The sequence below is a fragment of the Diaporthe citri genome (assembly GCF_014595645.1).
Source record: "Diaporthe citri strain NFHF-8-4 chromosome Unknown scaffold_4, whole genome shotgun sequence".
Classification (NCBI taxonomy): Eukaryota; Fungi; Ascomycota; class Sordariomycetes; order Diaporthales; family Diaporthaceae; genus Diaporthe; species Diaporthe citri.
In genome coordinates this window covers 2,484,701-2,499,957 of record NW_025064849.1, presented here as the reverse complement: position 1 = coordinate 2,499,957, position 15,257 = coordinate 2,484,701, and the positions used below count along the sequence as shown (strand labels likewise).

The 15,257-nt window shown below is 54.9% G+C and overlaps 4 protein-coding genes across 4 annotated transcripts; all 4 read right to left on the bottom strand.

Annotated features, from left to right (window-relative positions):
• Positions 1-393: 393 nt before the first annotated feature.
• INS49_009840 (uncharacterized protein) lies at positions 394-2,056 on the bottom strand (the record flags this gene model as incomplete). Its single annotated transcript, XM_043170568.1, has 4 exons — positions 394-531; positions 586-1,667; positions 1,762-1,864; positions 1,997-2,056. The coding sequence occupies 4 exons, from the start codon at positions 2,054-2,056 to the stop codon at positions 394-396; spliced, it is 1,383 nt and encodes a 460-aa protein (XP_043025133.1).
• A 3,229-nt stretch (positions 2,057-5,285) lies between these two features.
• Positions 5,286-5,813, bottom strand: INS49_009839 (uncharacterized protein; the record flags this gene model as incomplete). The annotated part of the gene is made up of 1 exon (XM_043170567.1): positions 5,286-5,813. One exon carries the CDS (start codon positions 5,811-5,813, stop codon positions 5,286-5,288), a length of 528 nt encoding a protein of 175 aa, XP_043025132.1.
• Positions 5,814-6,407: 594 nt separating this feature from the next.
• Positions 6,408-8,444, bottom strand: INS49_009838 (uncharacterized protein; the record flags this gene model as incomplete). Its single annotated transcript, XM_043170566.1, has 1 exon — positions 6,408-8,444. The coding sequence occupies one exon, from the start codon at positions 8,442-8,444 to the stop codon at positions 6,408-6,410; it is 2,037 nt and encodes a 678-aa protein (XP_043025131.1).
• Positions 8,445-10,506: 2,062 nt separating this feature from the next.
• INS49_009837 (uncharacterized protein) lies at positions 10,507-14,069 on the bottom strand (the record flags this gene model as incomplete). The annotated part of the gene is made up of 4 exons (XM_043170565.1): positions 10,507-10,848; positions 10,878-11,157; positions 12,195-13,423; positions 13,491-14,069. The coding sequence occupies 4 exons, from the start codon at positions 14,067-14,069 to the stop codon at positions 10,507-10,509; spliced, it is 2,430 nt and encodes an 809-aa protein (XP_043025130.1).
• Positions 14,070-15,257: the final 1,188 nt, after the last annotated feature.

Sequence of the window (15,257 nt, the reverse complement as noted above, 5' to 3'; positions counted from 1 at the left end):
CAATTCATCATAAAAGGAGAGATAGAGGAAGGCATTGGGGATAAAAAAAATGGTTGAGTTACTGAGTACTGATAAGTCCCAGTCCTCCCACAACGGGTCTATGCTCTAGTGTAGATGCTCCCCAAGAACAACCAGACAATCCCGTCATATATATATACATGCCGGCCATTTATGTCGTCAACTGGCCTCCTTGAGACGTAATTAATTAGTACGGGCCCTTGGCCTGCAGTTCGTCGCGCGTCGCTAGTCAGCCAAAGCAGTAGTAATCTGAAGTTCTTTTGCGCCGGGTTCCGTCTTTTCTCTCGGGTCAAGACCCCACCCCGAAGCAGGCGCCTCCCATTCTATGCGTGGTAGAAGACACCATCTTGGTACCAAAAAAGGTGTAAAAGTCATTTAAGCCTTAACAGAGTAAGACCGCTGGAACATGTCGTTAACCTCCTCGAGGTAGTAGGTGCCCGGGACGATGGTGGACGCATCGCCCGCAGGCTTGAAGTTCTTCTGCAGATGCGCCTTCTTGCGCAGATCGCACAGCTAGCAGACTTGATTAGCACTTGAGATATTTAATTCAGCAGTTGAGGAACTTACAGCCTCGTAGGTCTCAGGAGAGAGCTTCCTCCTGGCTTCCAGGCGAGCAGGGAGGTTCAGGGTCTTGGAGATCTTCTCCGTGTTACCCACAACCTGGAAGGAGGTGAAGCTGGCAGCCAGACCGGAGCCGTAGCTGAACAGACCAACTCGCTTGCCCTCTAGGCTGGAGGAGGGGACGTGAGAGATAAGGCTGGCGAGGCCGCCCCAAACACTACCGCAGTACATGTTGCCGCACAGAGTGGCGACCTGGATGGCAGGGTTCACACGCTCCTGGAACCTCTTCTTGGTGAGGGTCATGAAGGTCTTCTCCACGACCTTGTCGGTCAGGGACTTCTTGTAGTCCATGTCCCTGATCTCCTTGGGCACCTCGGCGAAAGCAGAGTTGTCAGGGTCGGCGAGGAAGTCGTGGTACAGGAGACGAGCATAAGACTTCTGCACCAGCTTGCAGGTAGGAGCGTGGAAAGCCACGTAGTCGAAGCGGTCCAGTGGGGTCTTGACAGGGCCGTCCGCGACACCGTTGCCATTGGCGTGGCCGTTGGCGGTGCCGTTCTGCAGCTTCTTCTCCTTTTGGCAGTAGGAACGGTAGGCCGCGTCCAGAGCCTCGGTGTAGCAGTTGAGGGAGTAGTGGCCATCGACGTAAGGGTACTCGCTGGTCAGGTCGGGCTTGTAGAAGTCGTAGACGTGCTGCATGTAAGAGCCACGCAGGGGCTCGGCGACAATAGGAGCGTTGGGCCCGACCAGCAGGGCAACGCAGCCAGCACCACCCGAGGGACGGGCGTTACCCTTGGCGTACAGGGCAATGTCACCGGCAACCACGATAGCATCCCGTCCGTCCCAAGCAGAGGACTCGACCCAGTTGACAGCGTTGAAGAAGGCGTTGGTGCCTCCGTAGCAGGCATTGATGTTGTCGACACCCTCCAGGTCGGTGTTGTCGCCAAACAGCTGCATCAGAACAGACTTGACCGACTTGGACTTGTCCAAGAGGGTCTCTGTGCCGACCTCAAGGCGGCCAATTGAGTTTGTGTCGATCTCGTACTTCTTGAGCAGGTTGGAGACGGCAGTCAGGGCGAAGGAGTAGATATCTGGGTGCGGTGCTGTCAGCAAAATAGACCGTCCAAGATAGGCTTTGCATGTGCCCGAACAGTAAGACAGAAGATCAGGAGAACAGGCTCTCACCTTCGCGGTCATCGCAGAAGGCCATCTTGGTCTGGCCAAGACCGATTGTGTACTTTCCGGCACTGACGCCGTCGAACTGCTCGAGCTCGGACTGCTCGACATACTGTTTTCCCACGAGGAATGGTCAGCACGATTCCAGGTCCAAGACAAGGTGAACAATTGGTGATTTGGGTCGGGAGACAGAACAAGGCGCAAGATGCGACATCGGGGAGTCGGGTGCGTGGTGAGCACGTACCTGGCTGGGGAAGTAGACTTCAATGGCCTTGATGCCAATGTTCTGGGGACGAGAAGCCATGTTGAGAGCTAGGGGACTGCTATGAGGACTTGGAGAGTGTTTTCGAATGGGTGAGGAAGAGAAGGAAAGAGTAGGAAATAGTGAGGAAGGCGTTCTGGGGGGAAGGATTAGTTGTATGGGCGGCAGAAATTGCGATGTTGGAGTGGGCTCTGGCAGATAAAATGCAAGCGCGGTGGGTGTGGGTGGGCGGATGGTACGTAGACTACACATAGGATGGATAGAGGAGGGGTCCAATTTGTTAGCCCCTGGTGTCCTGCATGCGACTCGGGCAGCACAGCTTGTTGGGACCCTGGGGCGCCCTTCTTCCCTTGCCGCCTCAACCTCACCTACTCTCACTAACACCGACAACAATGCTGGACGGGATTGGCACATTATAGTACACCGCCCCTTCTTATGATTCTTGTCCCAGGCTCGTTCCAAGCCACCCTCGACCAGGCTGTCGGAAGTCCATTACTACTTACCAAGGTACCCGTCTCGGGCCCTTTTTTTTTTTTTTTTCTGGCCTCGCAGCCACGGTTCTACGAAGAGTGAATTCTGCACAAAAGGATGATCTGGTCTTTGAGTGCAGGCGGTCCACCGGCTGGGGACAAGTCACAAGAGGGACCGGACGTCCGTCCTCTGGCGGCAGGGGGCGTGTTCTTCGTCTGATTGTTTATCTTTCAGTCTGGCCGTCTGGCCGTCTGGCCATCCGTGTGCGAGACGAGGGGATCCCAGGACGGTGCGGAACGGGTGGAGCCCAAGCTTCAACCCGCTGGCAGCTGTGGACACTGACTGACTGACTTGACTTGCACATTGGATTGTCTACTGTACACCGTGCTTGCCGCCTCCTCCACCTCCAACAGATTCATAGTAATCCCACTCCCTGTACTTGTTGGTGTCGAGCTGACCCGACCCGCCTTGTTCCCGTGGGTGTGGCACCAGTCGTGCCAGCCCGCCCATCCTCTTGGCTTGATTGTACTGGATATACCGAGTGGGTTGTGAGCATTGCTGACCCGTCTCCTCGTCCAAAACACGCTCCTCCCGACACTCGAGATGCAGGCAGTGCTCAAATGACGGCAAGCTGTACCATGCTTGCGAAACGAAAGCACGGGATCGTCACGGCTCACGCCAGAAACAGGAACGGGTCGGGCTTGGTCGAGTTGGGAAATTTGCGGCATGGCAACAGCGGGAAAACGCTAACTGGTTGCCCTTGCTGCAGTGCTCCTACTCAGCGTGGACGCGGGACGCGGGTTGGGAGGGTGCCCAGGGTGCATGGCAGCAGGGGCAAGATGGTACGATTTGATAAGCCAGTTCTTATCGATATCGCAGATCCCTGCTTATCAGACCCTTGCCAGCTTATGCCTGGGTCCTGCAGACCTGCTCGTCCCCGTCAGCCCGACGGCCGAATCGAGGGTTCGAGGTACGTGTGTGGGTACCTAGCTACCTTGGCTATGATGTTGTATATACAAGAAGAGAGTCTCTGTAGGGGGCTTGAGATATATCTGCGCCACTTAAGCGTTCGCAATCTCCTTCGCCTCTGAAGATCTCGTTCGTCATACGGGTACACAGCATCTCCCAGACTTTTTTCTTCTTCTTACTTCACCCTAGCGCCGCTACTTTATTAGCGTGAGAGCCTGCTGCTGCAACCACTCAGGCAGTCAGTCCATGCAGTGCTGCCGTTGAACGGTGGTCACTCTCTAAGCCTTCCCGCTGCAGTAGCTCCGTCCCTAGACGGCAATGACAGTGGGTGGCACGTGTGGGACGCATCATGGCAGCACGGCCATTGTTCTCGACGTCACCTTGCTAGCTTACACAAGGTGGTGGCTGAGCTCTCGGTCGCCCCTCTCCTGCACACCCGGAGCACAAGCTGACAGCTTGGGAGCTTTGTCCTCGTGCCTCGCCCCGACCGCCTTCCATGTAAGACAGGCACATAGCCTAGGCCATCCATGTACACAACTTTTGGCCGGGCACTTCCTAATCTGGAAGCCCATCAGTGAGCGATATGTTCAACACGAGCATCAAGCGCCAAATCCGACCCACGGAAGAGAAAACTCTGCCGCAAGGCACGGCACCATAGACCATCCAGGCCTGTCCTCGGGGCCACAGCAACAAGCATCGGAATTATCAGATTTTGTTTAATCTAATCAATCTCATCAACATGCATCAAACCAGTGGATCAAACCTGCTCAAGCCTACGTAAAACCAGGCCCACGACGCACGCTAAAGGGTGCCGTGTCCCGCGGGGCCGGAGACGACTCCTGGTAGCTGGCAACGACGACCGTCGACAAAAGGAAGGAGAAAAGAGACAAAAACTGGCATCCTCGGGCTTTCTCCCGACAGAACGGGATTCCACGAGATTCCACGCCCCGGGGCGATCGAAATGCACATTGCAAACCCGACGAGTCCCCCGAGCACACAGGAGGGAGCAACCTCTTTTGGGTAACCCCGGAGTCGCACAGGGCGGCGGGCCTCAATCCGATACCCTCCGTTTCGGGCCATTCTGGAACAAGGCTGCCTGCCTGCCGTTCACTAGCTGCTGGACACAGTCAGCCTGACTTCCTACATCAAAAGGCTACCTCGTGCTGGGCCGAGGCTCAAAACCCAAATGGGCCATGAGCGGCACTACGGGGCAACCACATATCACATTCTCAGCTACCTACTGAGCATTTGCTCACAGGTAATCATCAATGTTTTCACAAAAGGCCTTCCATTTTGTAAAGTCTCCCATTCCTTTCGAGCCGATGTTCAAGCTATCACTGGCTACCAATTCTATCCCTGGGCCGGCCATCGAATGTTGGAAAGGTCCAAGTCGCCCTGGCTCGCTTAGTGGTCCAGTCAATCATGTCGTTTTATCAGCTTCTCCTCCGTTTCCTTGTGCTTGAACAACACCAAACCTGTGCAACGCGCACCTCGAACAATTCCCTCGAGCCCCGCTCCATTTGGGCTTCCGAGACCGGCTTATATCATCCATGCTGACGGTTCACTTCCGGAGCTGTTGTTCGTCTCCTTTCAGAAGCCTCCGAATTTTACCGTGATATTGTGGAACTGCCTCAATGGTGTAGTGTCGCGGTCGGGTCAGGCCTCGGTGTTAAAGGGTTATCCCGAGGAATTGCCTGGTGCTGAGTCTGGCGCCAGGCATGACAAAGACAGTATTCGGGCAAGGTCCGAGGAACCCCTGTGTCATTTTCGGACTCGTTAAATTCGCCCGGTCTTGAACCTCTGCATATCCAAGGGCCCGTGCTGTTCCGGCTCATCGGAGCGGTGCCAAGCTCCGGGGGCATGATGCCCGGTCCCATTCGCCGGGCGTCAGACCGCACTCTTTCTTGAGGGCCGCAACAACCTCTCGAAAAGCCATCTCAGCTTGCGAGCAGCCGTGATCCGCCACGGTTTCGCCCCAGCTCACTCCTTCCAGGCGACACGGTACCAAGGGCCCCATCTCCAAGTCCTCGGCCCGCCGGCGGCTGGGAAAGCAAGTGGTGATCCGCCGCCGGCACGCTTCGACCCACCGGACCGAGAGGGCGAGTGCCTTGATGAAACCGCTGCTCAGCACGCCGAGGACCAAAAGACCTGCGAATAACCCTACGGTGACGGGCCAAAGCAGGATGCATGCGAGGTAGAGCAAGCTGCTGGGTGGGATGCCGCCGTGCCGCCGTGCCTCGGGCCCGAGCTCGTCGATGCTCAGCCTGGCGAGGAAGAAGACCACGACGATGTAAGTGAATACCGCCGTGCAGACTGCGGGGTCTGATGGTGGCGGTAAGGTGTATATTTGGGATGACATGATGAGTTTTGATGTGGCGGCAATGAGAGTTCAGTCAGATATGGACGGTATAGTATGGTACATTGTGGGTATTGGTTTGGGTTTGGCATGGCTACTTTCTTTTTCCCCGGAGTATTTGAGTATTATCATTTCCTGCAATATCTCAACTCGACCAATTTCAAAGTGCGGGCTTGTCGTTAGCCGGACAATAGTGAAGGGGCCTTGATGGAGCACCTGCGTCGCTCCGGACTCACATATTGATGATCTTAGATGTCTTAGTGCTGGTGACGGACTCTAGTCTACTCGTGTGCTCTCAGATAAGGCATTTGTTGCAACAACATAATTGAGAGCCAGAAATGTATTTTCCAAGGTGCAACCCAAGCCTAGAATATTGCCGCCTCCGCGATTCGATAGCAAAGCATTTTCACCTATGGCACGATGACTGACTGATCAAGACTTTTTAAGTACACTAGGTTCGAGTTATGTCCCATATATTTTGTCTATGGTATCACCCAAACGCCTTTGCGCCTGAAGATCTCAACCCCCAAGTCCCGAGCAGCAAGTAGAAGAACAAGCAGGAAGGCTCTCGCACTTTCAGGCCATCACGCCCGCTCCCTAAGGGGTGCCATAGCCAGAATCCGTGCTCCGCGGCCTGCCTTCGGAGTCGTCGACGCAGTCCTTCTCAACATCGATGAAACCGTCCGACTTCGCCGAGGCCGGGGCATTTGGAGCCTGCTCGTCTTCTTTAACTACGTCGACCTTGATCTTGACGTCGGTCTTACCCTTACTCTTGTGCCGCTTATCTTTCTTCGCCTCAGCCTCTGACTCGGACTCAGACGAGCTGGATGAGCTGCTCGACGAGTCCGAGTCGGATTCGCTGGAGGACGACTCTTTCTTGCTCTTGTGCTCCTTCTTCTTGGACTTACCGCCCCTCTTGCTCTTCTTCTTTTTCTTCTTCTCGGCCTCCTTTTCCTCCTCCTCCTTCTTCCTCTTGTCCTCCGCGTCCTTGAGCTGCTTAGCGGCCTTCTCCTTCCTCGCCTCGACGACCCACGCTTCGGCGCCGCGTACGGCGCCCTCGGCGTCCCGCTTGTTCTTCAACAGGTACCCCTGCAGCTCCGCGGGGCTGAACTCGTGCGCGGGGATCCTGGCCGCAAAGTCCTCGGCCAGCCTCTCGATCTCGACCGTTATCTCGTCACGCCGGACCTTGTCGGCCTCCACGCGCCGCTTGCCCTCCTCGGGGTCCCGCGCTGCGGCCTCGGCCTCCGACGCCGAGGGCTTGTTGTCGCCCTCGAGGGGTGCGAAGATGGCGCGGAAGATGGAGCTGATCATGCCCGTATCGGCCAGGTCGAACTTGACGATCATATCTACTCGCCCGGGTCGGATGAGAGCCTTGTCGAGCTTGTCGACATGGTTGGTCGTCATAATCAGAACCCGCCCCTCCTGCGAGGCGACGCCGTCCAGGATGTTCAGAAGGCCCGAGAGCGACAGGCGGCCGTTGTTGTTGTTCGTGTTGGTAGGGCCAGCACCCTTGGTCAGCTGCCCAGGCTCCATATCGTCATCCTTGCTGTCGTTACCAGCGTCAGAGGGCCTGTCCTCGCGTGTGTGCGTCAGCCCTGCCGTGTCGATGTCCTCCAGCAGAACCACACACCGCCGCGGCAGCTCTGCGAACAGCGTTGACAGGTTCTCCTCGTTCGAGGTGACGCTGCTCAAGCTAACGATGTAGATGCGCATCTTGAAGAATCCAGCCAGGGCCAAGGAGAGTGAACTCTTGCCAGTCCCAGGAGGGCCGTAGAGCAGATAGCCACGGCGGTAAGGAATGCCGCGATTCGAGTACCACCGTCTGGTCGCCGGATTGAGGTAGTCTTGGACATCATCAATAAGATCTTGCTTAACCTTGTCGTTCAGAATGACCGTTGAGAAAGGCCTTGAAGCTCGCGCGAGGCACCTCTGCCAGGCTGGAGTTGTGGTCCCTGCAGGAATCGTTCCACGGTAGATGAGCGTCTTGTGCTCATCCCGCTGGGTGAATTGGGTACGAGCCTCCATCAGGAGCTCCTTCAACAGCCAGGGGTCGCGGCCAAAGCACGAGATGGAGATTTCCTCGCGCTCGCTCACAAGCATGTAGCCCGCCTGCTGGTCACGGCCCTTGTCTCGGCGGAAGATACAAATCCGGCCTTTGTACCAGAAGAAGTGGCTTCCAAAGGTGGGCGTGTATGCAAGTTGCTTCTGCTTCTTTCCGTGCGACGCAGGGCTGTCGTCGCCGTCTTCGGGCCCATCGTCGTCGTCGTCGTCCCACCGCCACAGGTACCATGCCCTAGAGTTCAGATTTGTGTTGACAACGAAGCGTCGTGCCCCCTTTGCAAACTTCTGTTGGGCCACCCAAGCCATAAGCATGTTGTAGATCTCATCATCGGTTCGGATATCCACCGTGCTCATGAAATAGGCTTCCAATTTCTCCCAGAAGTAATCCGAAAAGTAACGCCACATAAAGGTGACGCTACCGAGGAAGATGACAACAGGTATGTAGAGGTTCAGATCCACCTTGAAGTATTTCTCGACAGCGCCGGAGAATACAGAGAAGCCAGGAAAGAACATATCAAGAAGGGCGAACTGAGGGGCGGGGGCTGTAAAGCCCCCTGAGGGTGATGCGTCCATGGAGGGCTGTGAGGATGAAGGACATGAGCACGAAGACATGCCTGAAGTTGAGCAACCGCTGATGGAAGCCATGTTTCCGCTGGCGAGAGATTGTGTGAAAAGGGAGAGTAGACCTGGAGATATGGTGGAATGTAAAGAGCAGGTGTACTCCAGGTACAAGGCGCCACACCCGTTTGTCGAGCGTGTATGGCGACCAAGATGGAATCCAAGCCCAAGAGATACAAACACCAGAGAGGGAAAGAGACAGAGTTGTTGCAAGAGTGAACTTTCATCTCTTGGACACAGCAAACATTGCTTATATAGGGGAGACGGTCATCCGTAGGACCTACGTGGACGACGTCGCTTGGGCCCCACATTCAGCCCTCTCAGTGATTGATGTCGCCGAGTGAGAGCACCCCGGCGAGGTGTCAGGCAGCAGGACGTCAGTACGGTCGTGGAGAGCAGCGGTGACATCGTTTGGCCTCGTGGCTGTGAGGCAAAACCTGGTCCGCAAGCGATTCGCCTGCAGCTCGCGGCGCGGATAACTAGCCTTGACCTCAAAAAGACCCGGTCAAGACCGAACAGGCCTGCAGGTTGAGCCGCAGGCCAAGAGCACTGGCCCAGCCCTCCCGGCGAAAGGAATATGGCAAGGCTCGCGCTCCAAATGTCACGCTCAAGGCCCCGCCTAGCAGCCTCTAGCCTGTGGCCCTCCCAGCGTAAGAGTCACATCGCCGGGTAGGGGCCACTACTAAGCAGCCAGTCGGACAGGACAACCTCATGCTGTGCCCGCGACTCATTCGTCTGGCTGCATATGTGCGTGTGCTTGTGACAATAGTCCAGTGTTATCGGGAGAACGGTGTGTGTGGACGGATTGGCCGCGCCTCTGGCTGCCTCTTTTCCTTCGAGTGCTCCCCGAGCCTGTTTGCCTAGTAAGCCATGCATGCCGGGTACCGCTCTAGACTGGTTGTGCGCGCGCATCAGTAGCACGCATCAGCAGGCAGAGGAGGCGCGGCATCTGGGGTGCACACTGGTCCTTTTGGCGGATATGTAAAAACGACCAAGGCTCCGTGACTCACGGGACTGGAGAGGAAGCTGTAAATTGGCCAATAATGGCTGGACAACGCATGGCGAAAGAGACGGGAGGAGGAGGGCAGTGAGATGCAGCCTGGCTAGCCTGGGAGTCCTGGGAGTCCCGGGAGGCTGCCCTCACTACCTAATAAACGCGGGGGGTTGCATCCATTTCCCACACAGCCCCCCCCCCCCCCCCCCCACCAACTGCAGGTGCATGCAATGTGTACAGCCGAGTGTGGACCACACTCGTTGTCGATGACAGGATCATAAGGAGCAAACGCTCACCTGCGGCGTCGTGGTCAGGTTGGTCCAAGATGTTGATTCGTTTCGGGATTTGACAGACGAACGATGGGTCTGGGTGATCCCGAGCCAAGAGAAGGTGCGGTACCTCGGTGCAGACCACATTGTCCACTTCCAGGCAACATTAAGTGGTCTGCAACTGAGTTAAAACAGACATCAGTTCATCTTGGTAGATGAGGTTGAGGAAACTCTTTCATCTGAACCCTGAGCAGAGCTCATCCTGTCACGATGGCGGTCGAGGAGCTTGCAATGTTGGAAAATATCGCAGTCGGACATTCCTGTCGCTCTAATTTCATCGATACACAGCCCACACCCTCTCCCTTGATACATGTGCTCCTGTGCTGTTGGCATATGCCAATCCGTATACCGTTCGTAGACTAACTGTCCAGCCACCTAGGTAGCTTTAGTGGAGGATAGAATCTGCCCTGCTGTCCGGCTGCCAGCATTGAATTCTCCCCAGAACGATGTGCAGACTTGCATAACGAGTTGCTGCAAAAAGCCATCGAAAACGAGCCAGCCGCCACAACAGAAACAACCCTGCTTGCACGACTCTCAGGAGCCTCAACCCAGCTTTCCCAGATCCCAGGTCACCACGACCTGCCAGTCTACTGCCTCCTTTCACCCATCAAGACCACACCAACAAGCCCACAGCACGGCCTCGGCCTTGTTCTGGAGCGAGGCCCTCAGCGTGCACGCGTGCCCGGAGCTCATCCTACTCTAGGGGCAGAACAACGCCGGCTCGTCCATTGACGGCGGCCTGTTCCTTAACATTCATACTGGCAGGGCCGTCTGGCACTGAGCGCCAGGCCCGTTCCCCGCGAATGAGCGGTGGGTTTCCCTCGAGAAGGTGCTGCGGAATGCGCTTGCCAAGTGGCACTGGGGACTCGGGGAAGTACTTCTGGGATTCCACACGGGGCTCCATCGGCGTCCGTTCATGGACCCAGACGGACCTGTCTGAGGCGCTTGCGGCCTGCGAGCGGTTGCTCTGGGGCATGGATGGGGCATGGAAGCGCGCCTGCCTGAGTCTGGCGATGCGCCGAAGAGGCTCGGGCCTCTGGAGCTCAGTCAAGAGATGATGTCTACCTTTCGGGTCAGTCGATTCGTAGGAGGATTTCCCTCGCGAGCACCAAGACCAGGGTTCGCGTTCGTGGTGCCTGGGACCACAGCCTTCCCCACCCAGGCACTGTAGGAAGCATATTCCTCTGAAGATCTCGCGTCGATCCGGAGATCCACCCCGTTGGGCCAGGAGGACCCAGACGACCCGGAGTGGGCAATCATCCTCCTCCCAGCGGGCGTGCCAGTCGGCCAGCACACGTCGTGCAGCGCGAATATCGACATCCAGTTGTTTGACAGGCCCTGGGGCCTGGGCAAGTTAACGTCAGCCGACAGACAGGCCTGTACGTGGTCCTGGAGGCGACGGACTCGGACACGGTGCACCTGATCACCTCTTCTAGGCTGTCGACGGAAAACGACTCTAGTGGCCGCTGTCCGTGGGCGGAGAGCCGGCCCCCGAGGCTTGCAGAGACCCTCGTCCACTGGTAGACAGCCGCGGTGGCAGCTGATGGGGTGGCAGAGGATCACGACTGGTTCAGCAGAAATCCGGGGGAAATAAGGCTTGACTGGCATGACGATTCCAACTAGTACCTACACCGCTTCCTTCTCAGGTGATAGAGGCATCGGAGCCGCCCACGCGTCCGCCCATGTCTGGCGGGACCCAGCCGCTTCGTGCCGTTTCGGCTCGCAGCCACTCAGCACTATGCACATAGCAAGCCTAGGTCTCATGGATCCTCGTGTTGGGAAAAGCCACCACTCACTCCTGATTTGTAGGTTCGAGCCTCCGCCTATTCAGGTACCAGGTAATTATGCTTCACGAGAAGTCGATGCCACGGACATAGCGTTGCCCGATGCGGGTCACATCAGAGCAAAATGTGGTAGCAATCTCCTTCATACGTACTAAAATACTTACATTCTAGGGCACCATCGTCTGCTGTGCACATAGTCTGGACTGCATCCCTTGAAATTGGCCTTGCCATCCGACAAAGTACAGTGAGAGTCCAAACTTAGAAGACGAGTCCCAGCAGTACCTCTTCCAGGGAAAGGGCCAGAGAGCGTATGATAAAGAGAGACGAAAGCTTCGCGACAATGGCAAAGCGTATTGTAAAGGTGCAGATACAAAGCGTTTCACTTCGCTGGCACGGGAAGGGGAACGTAACATTGAGAGTGTTTTTCAACATCTATGTGAGTTCAGCGAAACATGAAGCTATAGATTTGCGCATCCAGGATACATGGAATGAGAAACCAAACATACTGCAGAAAATCGTGACCTGACTGCCCTCTCAAGGAACCGGTGCGAAGATTTAGTCACATGGCTGCTTTCTCGGAACCTCTGTCCCCTCATACCCCTTGATTGTATCTGGGAGAGCATCCTGCCACTTGGCGATGTCCGGATTGTAGGCAAAGTCCCGCTTTTCCGCCAACCATTTCACTCCCACCTCCTTGTCATGCATCAGCTTCACTCTCTGCCTCCACACTGGCACGGCCTCGCTGGTATTCAAGTCCACTTTGCAGCACATGTATATGTATATTGCCGCTGTGAGCTCCCGCCGGTACGAGTTATCCACGTGAAACTCGAATTCTGATTCGGCTTCACTCTCGCTGCCTTCATCCTGCTGCCCCACGTTGCTTTTCTGCTCTCCCGACTGCTTCTCCTTTTTCTGGGTCTTCTGTTTTCCCTTTTCCTTCTCTTTGTGTTGACCCCTCTCATTTCTCTGTTCTCCGGACTGGTTATCCTTTTCTTTGCTATTCCGCTTGCCCTGGGCGCCGTCCTTTTTTTCAACTCTGTGCTTCTCCAGCATTTCCACCGGGATCAACGTGTTCATTGCGTCCGAAGCCTCGCGCAATCTTTTCTTATTTTGGGCTGCCTTAGCGTCAACTAGGAGCCTCTTGTGATCAATGGAACCTCGTTCCAGCTTTTTGCGATCGTCATTGAGATAAAATGTCGGTATTCCAGTAAATGCAGCGGCCTCTACAAAGCCGGAGCGGTGACCGATCACGCAGATTTTGTCGCCATACCGTTCGCAGAGAGCGGTCCATATGCCCAGTATTTGAACTTGCACGGGAAGCCGTACCAAATCAAGCCTGCGGAAGTCTTGCCAGAGGCTCTCGACCTTTTCCGCGATGACTTCATCGTGCTCCATCTGAGGCTGCCTACAAGCCTTTTTGGGGTCGCTTCTCTTTCCATGGGATATTTTGAAAGACTTCTCAATTTTTTTCAAGAGCCTTTTCGTGGCCCTTTTCGGGAGACTTTGGCCCTTCTTTTGGACTTCTTCGACTTCTTCGACTTCTTCTTCGACCTCCGAGGCGCTCTCGACCTTCCCTGTATGCTGATATACTTCCCAAGGACGACACAGGAATGACACATTGAGGTCTTTGCAAGTCAATCCTTTGGTTTGAGAATTCTTGGAGGGCTGCCATTGCCTTTGGCGGCGTTTCGACTGAATGGTAGAGGGGATTGAACCATTGTAAGCTGTCCATTCTGACAATTCAGTGGTTGAGTCCGAGGACTCAGACGCTCGTAAAATGCTGTCTCTCAATTCCAGTCCCTCACGGTAGTCAAAGTCGCCGTAAAGCTAGCCTTTTGTCAGAAGAGGAAAATCCGGAATGGGAGAAGACTGAGCCATATTATGCACAACATACCATGATGTGGGAGATTGGCTCTGCCTTGTGCTTGCGCGTGGCGCAAAGCGTGTTGGCTTGGACTATAGAATCCAAGACGTGTTTCAGAAACTCATCATTCATGACACGTCCAACTTTGGTTTTCGGGGTACGGCGAACGTGGATGACTGCCATTCTTTTAACCTCGTCCGCCTTTGGCATGCCCTTGTAAGCGTGTTTTTCCTCTATTTTGGGATTGCTTTCCCCGAACTGTTGACTGAGGCGAAAGTATCGATTCAGCCAGAACTTTGCCACGTATGAAGGGTTGAGGTAGGTCGTGTCGCGCAGCAAATTAGATTCCCAAGGCTGAAAGTTTCCAAGCACTCGAAGCCCCAGAGACGCCCTAATCGCACGGAAAAGCTTGGGCTGACCAAGAGGGTGTCTATTTGCTGCTCTGAAAGCAGCAGAAATGAAAACAGTGGAGTTCTTCTGCCCTTGCCTTGAAGCGTTGCCTCTCTTCGGCGCCGGAGGAGGATGAGGGAGCTCAGGCTGATACCATTTGAACAGCTCTTGCATCTGCACAGTGAATGGGTTTTCCTCTTCTTCAAACGTAATGCCCATTTTGCAATACATCTTTTCTCCCTCCTCCAGCTTCTCGTTGGACAGAGTGTTGCCCTCCTCCGGCTTCTCGTCGAGGAGAATTTGGTGGTGCCCAAGAAGCAGGCCACAAAACAAGACGTGGTAAGCTTCGCCAAACTCTCCAGGCCTGAGATGGAATGTTTCATCGTGTAAGGGTACCTCACCCCATTCTGAGCGCTTTAGACGCACAGGGCGTGAATAGCTTTGCGCCGATGGCCTTGCGAAGAACTCGCTAGCGATGCTATCCGTTTTGAGAAAGCTTTTGGCATGTAACCCAGGTGGAACGTTCAAGGAATAGCGGTGGTGGACATGAAGATCGGTATAAGCAGCCCATAAACCGTGTACGAAGCATACTTCGCATTTCTTCGGGTCGATCTTCGGGCATGTCCTTCGATCATACTTCAAAGAAGCTTTGAAGTAGTGACTGTCTTTGATTTGGTGTATACACAAAGGACTTTCTCCTAATGTACTATGTTGCTGATTTGCCATGTGGACGTCAACTGTGCAATCGAACCTCGTTGTTGGATTCAGGAAAGCGGCAGGAGAGCTGAACGAGACTGCATCTTTTCACGAGACATGCAAGACAGATGTTTTATGTGACATACGCTAGGACCGCCGCACAGCTATAATAAGTGCCCTTCGGAAATTGGAATTCACCTCTGGCTAATCGAGAATATGAGTCTTCTATTGGGTAAGAATTTCGCCCTGAAACTAGGCGCTGCAAGCCACCGGCGATGAAAGAAGGCCATTATTGGGTTGTACATGAACGCCACCCATGATGGGCAGAGCTGAGGATTGCAGCGCTTGCGCAGCCGGCTTGAATTAGCAAGAGTTATCTATGATGCAGATGGCCAGCTCGATTGGACATCAATACATCCAGGGCATCGCTTACGTTCACCACTTTGCAATTGAAAGACCCTCTAGAGGACAGCCTCATAAACAGTATAAATCCTAAGGCTGTTAATGGGGACTGGAATAATACAAGTTTTGCGTTAGCAAGGGCTAGGAATTGTGTTACTGTCGTTATCGAATTTTGTGGCCATCACCGCCAGCATTTCCAACACGCAGTTGCAGCCGGGAGGGCCCAGCTGGTGTGCCACCGACTTTGATGAAGGCTGCCGAACATCCAATGTTTCCTACGGAGACGAAGACCTCGGGTAATAACAAGAT